Source organism: Apostichopus japonicus, chromosome 17, assembly GCF_037975245.1.
Source record: "Apostichopus japonicus isolate 1M-3 chromosome 17, ASM3797524v1, whole genome shotgun sequence".
In the NCBI taxonomy this organism is placed as follows: Eukaryota; Metazoa; Echinodermata; class Holothuroidea; order Aspidochirotida; family Stichopodidae; genus Apostichopus; species Apostichopus japonicus.
In genome coordinates this window covers 18,381,156-18,395,827 of record NC_092577.1, presented here as the reverse complement: position 1 = coordinate 18,395,827, position 14,672 = coordinate 18,381,156, and the positions used below count along the sequence as shown (strand labels likewise).

Below are 14,672 nucleotides of genomic sequence, written 5' to 3'. Positions count from 1 at the left end.
GGATAGCGACTTCCAAAGGGAGTGTGAACGGTACTAGGAGTGTTAAGGCCTAGTGACCAGAGGGTAGAAGTGTAAAGAGTCAGATGATAAGGCATTGAGCCTTGATACAAGACTATAAACTCACACTTTTACTATTTTACTTTGGACCTGGATGCAAATGCTGGTTTACATACCTGGCTTTTTACGTGCTAAGAAAAACGGACACGGACCAAAGGTCAACAAAACCAAAAACAAACCCAGTATGTAAAACAACAACTGAAACCCATCAATCTGTCACTAACGCAGCGTTCAACGTGACGCGAAAAGGACACGGACCCAAAGGCCAACAGAAGCAAAACAAATAAAACACTACAAACAGGCCCCCAAAAGCCAACCCCAAACCACATAGAGAAAAATTCAACCAACCTATATTATGTAACGACCACACAGCCCTTACACCTACCAACTGACTCGCTCCAAATTTCATCCGGGGAACGCCGTCCCGGTAGTAGACGACAGGCTTGCGCCAGCGTCTACGAAAGGCAGTGTCGGAAGCCGTGCATGGTCCGCCTCCATGCGCAACCTGATGTCACTTTGCACGAGGGGGACAACATCCTCTGCCCTCCAGACGTCCCCATCGAAAACTAGGCGGCATCTGCTGTTCCAGATGTGTCTCTTGATGACAGCGGTAAACAACAACAGCAGATCCCTAACCAATGTTGGGCGCACAGGGGGCAACAAACCATACAAAACAAAATCACTACTAATGGCCCACTGTGTGCAACCAATAACACCAATAACGAAGGCGTGAAACCAATCCCACACCAACCGGACACTCCAGCAAAAGGTGTTGCATAGTCCACGCCAAGTCCCAATTTAATCAGCATGAACCTGAAATGGAATAAAAGTCATCAAATATGTATGCATTTACTTATTTATTATAACAACGAATTATTAAAGGTTTACTATGGCATTCTGATGGTAGCCAAGTAGGTATGTGTAATCGTTTATTCTTTTACATGCCAAAACAGTGACCTTTACTTGGAGGGCCAAATGAGGTGAGTCAAGGGCCTGGTAGCGGATTGGGGAGGCCGCTCTTTCCCCCTAAATAGTATATGTTAAGAAAAGGCTCTGGTGCTATCATTTCCAACTATAAGTATGACTGTTTAAAGGTCTGCTGCATTAGCCCCTCTGAGGTCATTTTACCCATGGCTGGTAGATAGTAATCAGAAAACTTTTCTAGGTGCTATAATTGGGGCAATTAATACAGCAGATATTATTCAGGGCATGACTGAAAGGATTGAGAGATACAAATTTTCTCGAATAATTGTTTGATTTAACATTGCTGCTTTCAGATGGATGCAATGACTGTGTTTTTTTTTTTTAGATATCACCCGGGGGGGGGGGGGTTCTGGAACTATCCCGCACAGATCTGGCAAATTTGGGCCTTGCAAGTGTTGGGAAACAATGCCAGTTACTAAGTACATGTAGGGCAGCCTTAGGCATTTCAAATGCCAGCAGTCAAGCAGGTAAATGAATAATTCATATTTTGTCCACCTGAACATCTAGTGGTTTGAAGCATAGAACATGCATTCTATTTTGTGTAAATTGAATCACACAATCTGCTTTTATCCCTACCTTATAATAAAAAAATTGACAGAATTTAGCAATGAGTTAGTCATTTAAGTACTGTTTGCAATTGACTTCCATTGCAAGTAGGCTTCCGTGTTTCATTATGTGTGCTAGCAAGTTAAAGGTTGTGATGATTGAGACAGAAATTGTCCTTAAGTTCATTATCTTTGTGAAGGGCCTGCATGTTCCTAAGCAGCCACATTTAAGATACAGATGAGATAGTTTCAGTTCATCTGAGGGCAATGCACCATGTAGTGAAAGTCATTTTTTTCAATGACATTATTAAAGAAAATATTGCTGTATGGAAACTGCTCAAATCCGTTTTATTTTGTTCCCATGTAAAGTTTTTGAGAGACGATCCATCTTTAGAAACCTCAGTGTTGCCACAACAGCACCTGCAGCAAAAAAGAGGAAAAGATGCAAGAACTTCACCTTAACATTGTATTTGTGCTGTCCAACACAACAACAGTAACTTAAAAGTCAGACAATTAAAGAAAGCCAAATGGTGTAAAAGACATGAGATTATTTGTTTAATTAGTGTTTTCAGTATTTGGTGCTTTTATACTGGAATGTCTATTGTTTTTGTAATGTTGCATTAACATTACAACAATTACTGAATTGTATGTCAGTGTTCCAATGGTCATGACCACTGTAGTAAATTATTAGGCAGCTGGTAGATCCAGCATGAATTTCTTTAAATGACAAATTGCCAAAATAGTGACACTGACTCTTACTTAGTTTGAATTAACCCCTATTTTGCTCCATCCGAACAAAGGAAAAATGGAACAACTCTAGTGTAACAAATTCTGATCAAAGTAATATCTCATTTACACATTTCATCTGGTGACAAAAGCAAACATTCTGAAATTGAAAAGAAAAGCAGGTAAGTGGTCTGCCGAGGTAATTTGTAGACCCATGTTGAGTAAATTCTAACATATTACTTAGATTACAGGAAGCCTTACGTGGTCCTTAGCATTTGTTGTGAATGCAGCTTATAATAATTGTCACACCAATTGCTTTTCCCTGTATTAACAGGATCTATTCTGTCAAATACTCTCACTATAGATTACATTTAATCACTGAAAAACTGCTCAGACTAAATTATCAACAAATCATTTTTGTCTTTCTTGCAGTCTCAGTCCCCATCACCATTCCATACAAAGGTCCTACAAGAGGCAGGACTTGGTAAAAATCAAATTACGATGGATGCATATTCATCCCCAGAAGAGGTAAAAGAAACACTTGTTCAGCATTATCCCAAATTTATTGAAGCAGGGGGTTTCGACTACTTGAAGTGTTCTGGAAGCAACAGGGCCCTCAACGTCATCCCGTTGCCATCAGAGGGATACGGGATAGCTTCCTTACGAGAAGCAGCCCGATCTGCAAAGATATACGTGCGCCCAATCCAGTCTAACCTCAGCCTGATCAGATTGAAGGTTTGTTTACTCTTACAAAGGGTTGGTAAATACACATAACTTAAGATAATGGTTCAGAAAATAAGATTTGCACATGATATTTAAAGACATTTCATCTTTGACACGGAACCAGAAAATTGCAGTGGCCCCCTTTTTAAATGACCCTGATCATTTCTGATTTCTCTGTAAATTTAGCAAATGAGCTGGTAAAGACGCTATGTTCCTTCAAATTTATTTCTTTGTCCTCTCACTCAGGAGCAGTGCAAAAAGTGTGAGAGAACTGTTCCACAGACACAACTTAGGCCCCACGTAGCTCTTTGTGGTCAATCAGCCTCAGATTCCATAAGACAAAGGTTTGTTAGTGGTCAATTTAAGTTTTCATCTTTCTATTTCAGTGCATTGATCAAGCATGGTTATGTAATTTCCTCTTTGTTTTCTCATCATTTAATTCATGCTGAACAGGTAATTGTTTGGCTTTATCATTTTACTGGGCACCATTTATTTTGTTTCTGATCATATTTAATACATTTTGAGATATGGCTACTCTTCTCGAATGTAACTATATATTTATGTCATGGTTATTTTTATAACATTTGCTTCATGCTATGTGTGGTTGCATGTTATTGTGTGTGTTGTGACCCTCTACATAATAACAATTTTTTTTCTGTTGAACCTCACCTCAATTAAACAGCCCACCTCATGATTGCAGTTCAGACAACGAAGACCTTCCAACTGTTGTAAGTAAACAGCTGGACATTGCTCACGAAACAATCAATGTGTTTTAACAAGCCAACTTCAAAACCACTTTTGTTTATCCTGCCTAAAACATGTTTGTCAATCATGCCTCAGCTGCTAATCAGCAAAACAATGAAATGTGATTACGCATTATCTCACTATGTATTTTGAATTGTTTGAATAAATGTGCTTCCAAGCACCTTTGTGTTTGCAAGAGCTTCTCAACCATGGTCCAGGTGGATCTATATGGGTGGGATGTGCAGAAACATGTCAATTGAGCATTAAGAATGGTGGAATAAAGGAACTAAAGAATGAAACTTCTGCCATTTCATTGTGTTAGGTTATTTTTGTTATGTAGGTGAAATGTATTAAGCATAACATGGAGATTGCATGCTTCAATTATTACAGTTTGTTGTTAAAGTATGTCAAGGAGAGAGATTGAAAATGGCACATATTAATAGAAATATCAAGTAGATTGGATTGAGGAAGTAATTGTTTCCTAAGAATTGAGAGGGGGGGGGGGGTAAAATAAAATGTTCACTCAGAGAAGCAAAAAGGTAAATTTTAATTTGCCATATCAGTTTTGGACCATTGTAGACATGGCAATAAAAATACACATGGACAGGTCAATTATGAATTTAGGAATTAAACCTGAAATTGATGACCAAGCTTGTACCTGGCAATTACACTGAGAATGTGTGAAGTAACCTAATGAAACAAAGTGTTTCCTATACCTAAAGTGATGAGCACCTTTTTATCTCTTTACCGTTTTGATACGAAAATTATTACACAGATTATACCATCCTTCTTTGAATATTCCAGGTTATAGAAGAACCAACTGAGGAAGCTGCCCACCGACCATGAAATAGATGGCATTCAAGGTAAACCATACCAGCTAGTGGATTAGTTTTGATTCTGCACCAGAAGCAAATGAAGCAGCCATATGTGTGTGACACCAGCTTGTAATCAAAATACCACAAGAAGGGAAACATGCACATTTCTCATATTTAATGTGTGGATGTACCTTATGGAGAGCAATAATCCAATTGTATTTGGTGGAGCTCGCCAGTGGTCAAATTGTAGAAACCACGTTTGCACAGTATCTCAGGAAGGTGCTTGGAATACTGTAATCTCATGCTTAGTATCTAGATAGTATATGTATCACAGTCAGTGTAGGAGCTGTGTGTTTTTGGTAGAGGTGAAAGGTTGTAATTTCAATCATGACTGGGCTTTTGAGTTTTGAGTTATCATTGTATGTGATAAGATTTGCAAGATAGCAAATCATGTCACAAAGCTCCTAGGAAATATGTGCTATTTCATTTTGGAACACAACTATTCATGATACAACAATTGAAGTGTGTATGATTTGACCAATAAGTGCACTTTAACTACCTTTCATCATTCAGTGGGTGACATTCAAATGTGCCTTTCTCTGTTTTCCCCTCTTCTCTTTAGTGAAACATGGATGAGGTGCATCAGCTCCTTTTTATTGCAACTGACTTTGTGTAAGTGGATTGGTATTTTAATGTGCAAAGAATTATGATGAGAAAAATTTAGGAAGAGTTTTACATTTGTAGAACCAGATAAACGAACAAAATAAAACGAAACAGTTGATGAAAGTCATAGTAATGTATATTCAAACGTTTTCGAAGATTTCACATCTTCCTCGTCAGGAAATAGATAATAAAAAAAAATCTCTTATGTATAGTGCATGCGAAAGTTGTAGTATTAATGATGACTATGTATGTTCAAAGATATAGGAGGTTCTAAAATAAGTTGAGAATAAATGACGATCCATGTTGAAATAGTTGATTGTTTAAAACCGGTTTAAGTTTCTTGATGTACAGTGCCTCCTTAATTTTAATTTCGAAGTCTGTATAGCCGCTGTCTATGACACTAAAGTTGGTGATGTTAGCTGATCGGCAGTCTATACAGTGAGTGATATGCTCATAGATTGCAGATTTATCAGATAAGTGCTCCTTGACCCTTGTAGCCAGATGTCTTTTAGTCTTACCGATGTAAGTTTGGTTCTTATCACAGGAACCTTCAAATGAATAGATGACATTGGCTTTAAGGGCCATGGGGGTCTTATCTTTCAAGGAAAAGTAATTACTGACTTTAAACGTTTTGAAAACTATAATACACTTCTTGTTAACGCCTCGAAAATGTTTAGTTAAGGATCTCTTGAAATTTAGTGAAGGGTGACCTATGAATGGAATGGTAATCATGTACTTACTGTCATCATCCTTATCCTGATTATCCACTTCAGAACTAAGTTTCTTATTGAGGAATTTGTATACACACTCTTCCAAAATCCTGCTGGGATAACCATTATGGTATAAAATCTCTTTTAATTTGGAGACCTCTGTATGGAATAAGGACCAATTGCTGCACACAACAAATGCCCTATTAAGGAAACAATTAATTAAGCCGATCTTACAAACCCATGGACAAATGGCATGGAAATTGAGAATTACATTTGTATTAGTTGGCTTACGATAGACCATTGAACTGTATGATGAGTTAGTTTCAGAGGGTAAACACACCTCTGTGTCAAGAAAAGCAAGATGTTTCGGTCCAATTATGCCAAATAAAATAAAATTATGTCAAATATGCCGCAAGAAACAAAACAGAGAGTTACATAGGACGTTACAGTCTTTAAGCAAGGATGACAGCATCAAACTATGCAAATTTGATAAAAGAAATGGTTTGCTTATAATTAATAACCAGGAGTATTATGCTAAACTTGACACTCTGGTTTCGGATCAAGCAAAATTTCAAGAAATTAAAGTACACGAAGGTAAAGTACACCCTATTATATCTAAAGAAAATTCGATAGTGAGATATTTGAACAGAAATGTCAAGAACCTCCTATATCTTTGAACATACATAGTCATCATTAATACTACAACTTTCGCATGCACTATACATAAGAGATTTTTTTTTATTATCTATTTCCTGACGAGGAAGATGTGAAATCTTCGAAAACGTTTGAATATACATTACTATGACTTTCATCAACTGTTTCGTTTTATTTTGTTCGTTTATCTGGTTTCTACAAATTATGATGAGACTTGTCATTAATTCTCTCTCCCAGAATAAAACAAGGCTATTGCCCTGACTATGTTCAGAGCCACTTCAAACATGTTGCAAGAAGTTTTAGTCATGAATGAGTGGATTATTTTCCCGCATTTTTTTTTTGGAAGTAAACTGTTGTCATTGAAACCAGAGTCAATACTGTATGAATTGGTCACCGGTTAAAAATTCCCATTTCATAATAAATAGAAAAGTGCAGGGCACTTTCTTTGTCTGGACACTTTGTTTGCAAACATTGACCTCAAGTGTTGAAACATATTATGCCAATACTTTCTTTCTAACAAAGTACTGACTTAGGGAATTCTGAAGCTTCAATTATTTTATTTGATGTTATTTTACTTAACTTTTTAAGTTCTGTTTTATTTGATATTACTTATTTTATTGTATCAATCATTTAATCTTTTTAGTTACTTTCATGATTAAGACCTTGTGTAGGCAACTTCAGCAGTTGATGCCCTGATACAAATATACACAAGTGATCAATACAAATTTGAATTTTCAATCACAGTTTTGCCTTTGGAGTGTATCACTTTTACTTAATGAGTATTGCTTTGCATGTACTCTGTCACACATATTTTTGTATGTCAAGATTCAAATGTTTAAGAATGATGATCTTGTAACTAATAATTTTATCAAAATACAGGCCTGTTGAATTTCTGCATGATCCTGATTCGGCACTGGAACAGGCATTACAAGAAAGCTTGAATGAGTATGAACAAGATGATCCCAGTCAAGAGGGACCCATGCAAGGTAGTATTTCTTTGTTCTGAAAATATGACTGACCCATGTTTTCATACTGAAACACACCACAGAAGCTCATGTCAGGTTATGCCAGGTTAAAAGTCATTTCGGGTCACCAGGGGTGAAATTGTGAAAACCTTGTAAACACAATATCTCAAGAAGGGGATCATGGGCAGACCTCATATTTGGTGTGTAGGAGTACCACATTGTGTAATAGAAGCCTACTGTTTTGGTGGAGGGCAAAGGTCATTAGGTGTCATCAGAGGTCAAATCTTGAAACCATTGTAAACATGTCCACCCTCACTATACATTTTGTCAGATTCTTGAAGAAAACTGCTCATGTTACATTATCAAAACCACAATGCATTTTTTGAGTTTTATTTGAAAAGTTAAGAGGACCTACATTTTCTGCATTGTCTAATGTAATCTGTGACAGACAATGTAGTCTGTGTAATGTATCACATTAAATGACAATTAGCATCCTCCTGGCACCCATGCCCTCACCCCTTCCCACTGGCGGATCCAGAGCCTTTGTTTGGGAGGGGCCAAAATGGCATTAGAGTGATATGGGGGAGGGGGCCTAAGGGGAGGGGCTATTGCTAAAATATTTATAAAACAAAGTTGGGATCATCTTTCTCAAGAAATGTTATTTCTCATAGGTTATAAATTTCTTACAACCAGCCTGTAACTGCAAAATGGTGTTAAACTGTAAATCCTCATGCTCATACATTTACATACCTCCCAACTTTTGAGAAGGCAAATGCTGGTCCATGCCACGAATCACCGTCCCGGGGAGGGGTATAAGGGATTTTTTTGGTATCCTGGTGATGCCTACATGTAAAATGGTGGCACTTAGAAAGGCTTTTGTCACCCAAAATTTTATGAGAAATATGCATTTTTTGGTGTGTAACATCAATAAATTGAATAGTAGGTGATAATTCATTGTTTCCCGTGGCATGAAAATGTTCGCTGCTCGCCCCAATGAAAAGAAATATAGGCTAATTTGAGGTTCAAATGATGCTGTAAAGGAGGTTTTATACTCTATTATGCTAAGTGCTAAAGAAATGATGGTTGCTAAGTCAAAATTTGATGCAAATTTTTTTATGTATACTTGACAATTACAATGCGGTTTTTTCGGACGCTTGTGTGGGTCAGCGGGTCTAATTCCCGCGAATTGCTGGTCAGTTGGGAGCTCTGCATTTAATTTTAAACCAGAAAACGAAATGGTTTAGACTAGTCTACCACTGCTAATCCTCTCTATTTTTTTAATTGCCAATCATATGATTTAGTGGATGTTCGGAAATCCTTTTTGGCTCACCTTTGGGGGGGGGGCCATGGCCCCCCTTGGATCCGCCAGTGCCCCTTCCCCACTCCATCCGACCCAACCTTTTAGCACAGCACTTGCGCTCCGAGCCAAATATAAGAATAAAATTCAGCGCAGTCTTACAATTTTCACAGCACAGGAAAGGTTGAAATGACACCTGAAGCTATCACAGGGCTGATTCAAGCACATAGTGACCAAGTCATTGATGGGGCTGATAGAAATATTACTATCAGCAGAAACAACATCTGGAAAACCTCGCTTCCATATTTTGGAAGAAAATCCTTCATGTCAAGAAAGGAATGCTGAGTGTCAAGTTCAGCACAGATGAGTATGAGGAAGATGCGGCTGACCTTGGTGGTCCTCGACGCGAGTATTTCAGGCTGCTCATCAAGGCAATGTGTCAAGAGAGTGGCATGCTTGAAGGTAGATTATGCTTCTTGATGTCCTGTAGCTAACTAGGATACAGGCTGTCATGCAGCTACACATTAATGCAAGTCTCTTACATGGCAAATCCAAGACATTATAAGGTGCCCTTTCAGGTGTAGCAATATTGTGTAATAAGTGTGCAAGCCTTCATGAGGGCCATTTGCAATCAATCGTTCAAATGTGAAAATGTGAATGGCTTGTCAGTCAAGGGCAAACTATAATTTAAGTCCCTTATGTTATCTTGGTTTAAATGGTTTTTCAATGGCCATTTCTGCAAAAGCATCATTCCATATTTTACTTCTCTCACTCTGTAACAATTGTCATGTTTTGTTTTGTTTTTTATCACTTATGCAATGTTACTCTTTTCTTTTTTTTCTACCTGCATGAAGCATCACCAAATGGAGTGGTTTTCAAACCATGTATTTCAAAATACAAGAATGGTCTGTATAAAATGATGGGAGAGATGATAGTTCTATGTATTGTTCAAGGTGGGGAATCACCTTAAATTTTCTCCTCCCCATTGGTGGATTACATCCTTTCTGGAGACATTACTCAAGTGGGTAGTGAAAGTAGGAGATGTCAGTCATTCTACTGTTAGAAGTGACTTGAAAAGGGTAAGGGTGCTGGACTAATTGCAGTATATGAGAAAGCATGTTGATCTTTGTGAGTATTTTTGTTGTCTCTCTCTTTTGTTTATGATAAGACTTTCCATAGGGTGACTAGTAATACACATAGAAACACAGACTCTGCAGTGGACATGATCTGGGTGAAATTGTTTTTATTACAGGAATGGTATTGTGTTAAGAGGATAGGTATTATCTGGTCCATCTTGGAGAAACTTAAACCCTGCATTACCATTGTACACTTCATGACGGGGTTACTAAGCTATGCAATATTTTAATTCTGTGTAATGCTCTGATTTGCATTGTATAGTTTGTGGAGATACTAAGGTATAATTAATGAATAATTTTGCTGCAATTTATTATTCATTATTTCCTTTACAGATGTTGTCAGCAGGTTCTGAAGAACTAGGAAGAATTTTGGAAAGCTGCAAATGGCGAAATTGAGGGTCTTCCTTCTTATGTGAAGTTTGAGCACTTGGAAACTTTTGTAAAAGAGGTCTCCCTATATTATGCAGTGATTCGTACACAAGGAATGATTGACCAGTTCGTTCAAGGATTTATGACCTACGAGGTATGCCTATGCCTTGCTTGCGGTTAAAGGGAGTTACAATTCAATAATAAAGGGCATATAACCCCTCTCAAAGTATAGCAGTGTCATTACCTTGACACGATCTGTCTAGCTTTAGCCTACACTCATTAATTTACTTAAGTTAGGTTCTCACCAATTCTATAGGAAGAATTCAGCTGCTAATAAATTACAAAGCATACTAGGCAGAGGAGAGAATTTGTATCAAATGTCCATTCCTATTATTAAGCATAAAGAACCAATTTGATGACACACCATTTTTTTTCCATATGTAGATGCACTATTAATAACACAACCATTTTGTTTTATATACACCTTTCATTCACCACTCTTGTGTGATTTGCCACAAACATGAAAAATTACATTTAAAGCTTACTCAATCTTTCATACTGTATTCCAGGTGCTCCAGCTTCTAAGGAAGAACAATTGCAGGACAGTATTGCAGCACAACAGTGAAGCTTGTCTGACAGCTGAGGGTATACTGCTGATCCTGAAGCCTCAGTTTTCAGTTGTCGGCAGCAACCGTAGAAATGCAGAGGAGCTAGTGCTATCAGCTCTCAGAGAGTTCTGCTTTAAAATGGAAGGTCTTGTGTTTATTAATTTCTTTTTTCATTGAGTGTCTTTCTTTCTATTTTTACTTCGCTGTAATTTGTCCTTCTGATTTCAAAAATGTAATTGTGATGGTTACATTTAATATTCTGTTGAGTACAATCCGACCCCTCACCAGGTCAGTATATACTGTACATTTTTATACAGATAGGAGAAATGTTTGTACATGGAATTTTACTTATAGATTTGATATGAATAAATTATAACAATAATAAGAAAGAGACAATGACCTATTATTTCTATTGTCCTATGTGGTTGTCACCCACCAAAGCATGATGTGCGACATTATATTTCAAACCTGGTTTTTTTTGGGGGGGGGGTTATTGTTTTGTTATGGTATTATTGCCATATTGTATGATATTGTATATTTTGCTTTGTTGTACTTTGATTGGTCTCTTTCTCAGTATTTTAGGGAGTGAAGCACCCCGTCAAGCCCGCAAGGGTTTTTTGTTCCGCTTCCTTCACTTCATTAATTATTCACTACTACTTCATGTTATTTGTTAACGTTGAAATGCATGTTGTGAAAAAGAAATAAATCAATTTAATTGATTTACCACTAAATTCTCTTATAGAGATATTTAATTGTCAGTGCAATCACTGAAATGTTGCTGTTTTGATAAATGATAACTTTTACAACTCAGATTTAACAATATAATAATGTTGTGTTACATGTTTGTTATTTACGTCCTTGTGATAAAGACTTTCATCATTGCTTTCAGTCTGCTTCTTCAGCCCCCCTTGAAGACATTACTGAAAGTGTTAATGTCCTAACTTTGTTTGATAGCATTCTCTCTGGTTTCATTCAATTCCTTTAAGTATTCCCTGTCCTTAAATCCGTTTTCTTTATTTACTTATTAAATACATTTAGCCAGCAAACGTGCTTAGTTTTGATCAGTGGGAACTGTGTATTCAACTCTGACATACTATGAAGTTAACTCTGACAGATAATGACACAACAAACATGATGCTTCCTCAATTAGGCCCCAAGACAGTTTATGCTTCGCTATAATTACAACATGGAATCCCAAAGGTGCTTGAACCAATCTCATACGTACTGGTAGTTTTTGGTAGAGGTCAAACGTCATAGGGGTACACAGTGATCAAATCAGAACAAATCTTGTACACACGATACCTCGGAAAGAGCCATACTAATACTATATGCAGTGCACCTCACTCATAACAAGAATAATTGACTTTTGGTTGGATCAAAGGTCAATAGGGGTCACCAGGTCATGTTGTGTTAGCAACCTAATGATAGGTTTAACAGTCAAGCATTGTGAGAAAATGAGGAATTTATGAAAGAAATCAAGCATTCCATCACTATAAACATAAAATGCTGAAAATCGTTTGGACATAGGTCACCAGATCTTTGTATACATCTCCCATCGAAGTTTATCCATCATTATACAAAAATGCGAATTTTAGGAGAGGAGAAAGATGGTCATTTGTTTTTTGCTTTCCATTTTTCAGACCAGATTTAATCGGCAAGGAATCACAGGATGTGTTTTCTTACATTTATTACACCAGTAATGGTATTTCTCCTCCTTCCTCTGCAGACAATGAACTGGAAGCCGCCCTTCCCAAGGAAGTCACTGAAGAAATTCAGCAATGAAATCACCATTGGACACATCCTTGCTTTTGTGACAGGGGCAGGTCGACCTCCTGCTGGAGGTTGCAGACCAAAACCCCAAATCACATTTGTCCATGACCCTCACAAGGTCTTGCCAGCTGCACAAACATGTTCAAATGAGCTCATTTTGTTTGTTAGCGATGACAGTACCAGGTCGGAGCCCTTTTGTTACAATTTCGTAACATCAATCATGAATGGGTCTACTTGCAGCACTGTGTAGTCTACTCTTGGAAGTGTACTTAATACTGTCAAAACTTTCATGCCATTTGTATTTTGTTTTTATTATAATGGTAACGTTGTGGTCATGTTTACATCTATACATAAATGTGCGTGTGTTTGTGATGCCTATGCTACAAGCAAGATATCTGAAGGACTCTTGGGCTGATCACATATTTAGTACAATGGTGTACATCTCTAACAACAAAGTCCTATTGTTTTGGTGTAGGTCATTTGGGTTCAACTTGCAGGAGTGAAATTGTGATCCTTGTAAACACAATACATGAATAAGTTTTGGTTGGATGAAAATCCTAACCTTTGCATACATGATGGTGCGTGTGTGCGTTTGTGACTCCCAGCTAGTTAAACGGTAAATCAAGAAGGGAAGGTTTGACAGATATCATATTTGGTGAGTAGTTGTACCACATGGAGCACAAGAAGCTTATTGCTATTGGTGGAGGTGAAAGGTCTGTTAGAGTCCAGAGGTCAAATTGTTAAAACCTTGTGAACATGATATCTCGATGTTGGAAGCTTCGGCAGATCTCGTACTTGGTATGAAGGTGTATAATATTGAGTAAGAGAAGCCTATTGATTTTGGTGGAGGATATTGTAAGAAGGGAATCTTTGACATATTTTGGTTTGTAGATGTACCATAAAATGAAAGGAGCCTATTATTGCTTTAGTTGAGGTCACATGGTCATTTGAAATCAACATATACCAAACATTTACTTCACTCCCCTCTTACCTGTCGCTCTACGCTATCCCACCTTCATAAACAAAATATCGCAAAGGAAGTTTGGACAGATTGCATATTTGGTGTGTAATTGTACCACACTGAGTATTCACTAGAACATTTGAGAACACCAGATTCATGTTACATCATTTATGAAGGTCAAAGGTCGTTTGTGGTCAACGGGGTTCAAAATATTGTAATATCATAAACACAATAGCTCAAAAATGGAACATGCGATGTAGGTTGACTATGACATTGAGAACAAGAAGTCTGCAGTTTTGGGTGTAGTCATGTCAAAGGTCATTTGGGAGAAACAGAGATGTTGTAGAAACATAATAAACATGATATATCAACAAGGAATGCTCAGGTACACCTCGTACCTAAAGTCTTTAAGTGCACAACATTTGTGGTGAACGGGTCAAATTGAAAACCTTAATGCTGTCTCAAGAGGGGAAGCTTGGGCAAATATATTATTTGGTGTGTATATTTTTGCCACAGTAAAAAGTCTATACATTTACATATACTGTGTAATCACTGTGTAATCATCTCATCCAAAAGACGTGTGTAAATATTCAGTAAGGAACTGCTCAATGCACTGCATTGGTTTCACCTATTTATTCCCTTCCCATTTTTTATCATCTTCATCTACTCAGCATTCTTAATTCTTCAGAATTGTATTGATTGCTCAATGCATAGCAGTTACAATATGGACAAAACTATGTTTATCCATCTCACTGCATGTTAACTGATGCATGCAAAATTATGCATTTTACTGAACAGTACTTACTATTGTATTTAATTTATTCATTCATTTTCTACTTCTTTCAATTGATCTCAGTAGCCATGGGGGGGGGGGGGTATATTGTATTCATTTCCATTACAAATTGTGGGTGTATTTGCTATACTTTGTTTTTGTGTTGATAAAGC

The 14,672-nt window shown here is 37.3% G+C and overlaps 1 protein-coding gene across 5 annotated transcripts; it reads left to right on the top strand.

The window, feature by feature from the left end:
- The first annotated feature begins 1,455 nt into the window (after window positions 1–1,455).
- LOC139954827 (uncharacterized) lies at window positions 1,456–14,274 on the top strand. Of its 5 annotated transcripts, XR_011788197.1 has the most exons (11): window positions 1,456–3,047; window positions 3,282–3,379; window positions 3,718–3,763; window positions 4,584–4,642; window positions 5,217–5,266; window positions 7,501–7,607; window positions 9,057–9,345; window positions 9,738–9,962; window positions 10,353–10,542; window positions 10,958–11,141; window positions 12,723–14,274. XR_011788197.1 is itself a non-coding variant. In XM_071954791.1 (4 exons), exons 1-4 carry the CDS (start codon window positions 2,814–2,816, stop codon window positions 4,623–4,625), a joined length of 420 nt encoding a protein of 139 aa, XP_071810892.1. In that variant the 5' UTR covers window positions 1,456–2,813; the 3' UTR covers window positions 4,626–4,885. The 5 variants fall into 5 exon arrangements, 2 of the variants coding, with proteins under 2 accessions (XP_071810892.1, XP_071810891.1); XR_011788198.1 differs by having other exon boundaries at window positions 9,062–9,345; window positions 10,353–11,141; XR_011788196.1 differs by having other exon boundaries at window positions 10,353–11,141.
- The last annotated feature ends 398 nt before the right edge of the window (window positions 14,275–14,672 follow it).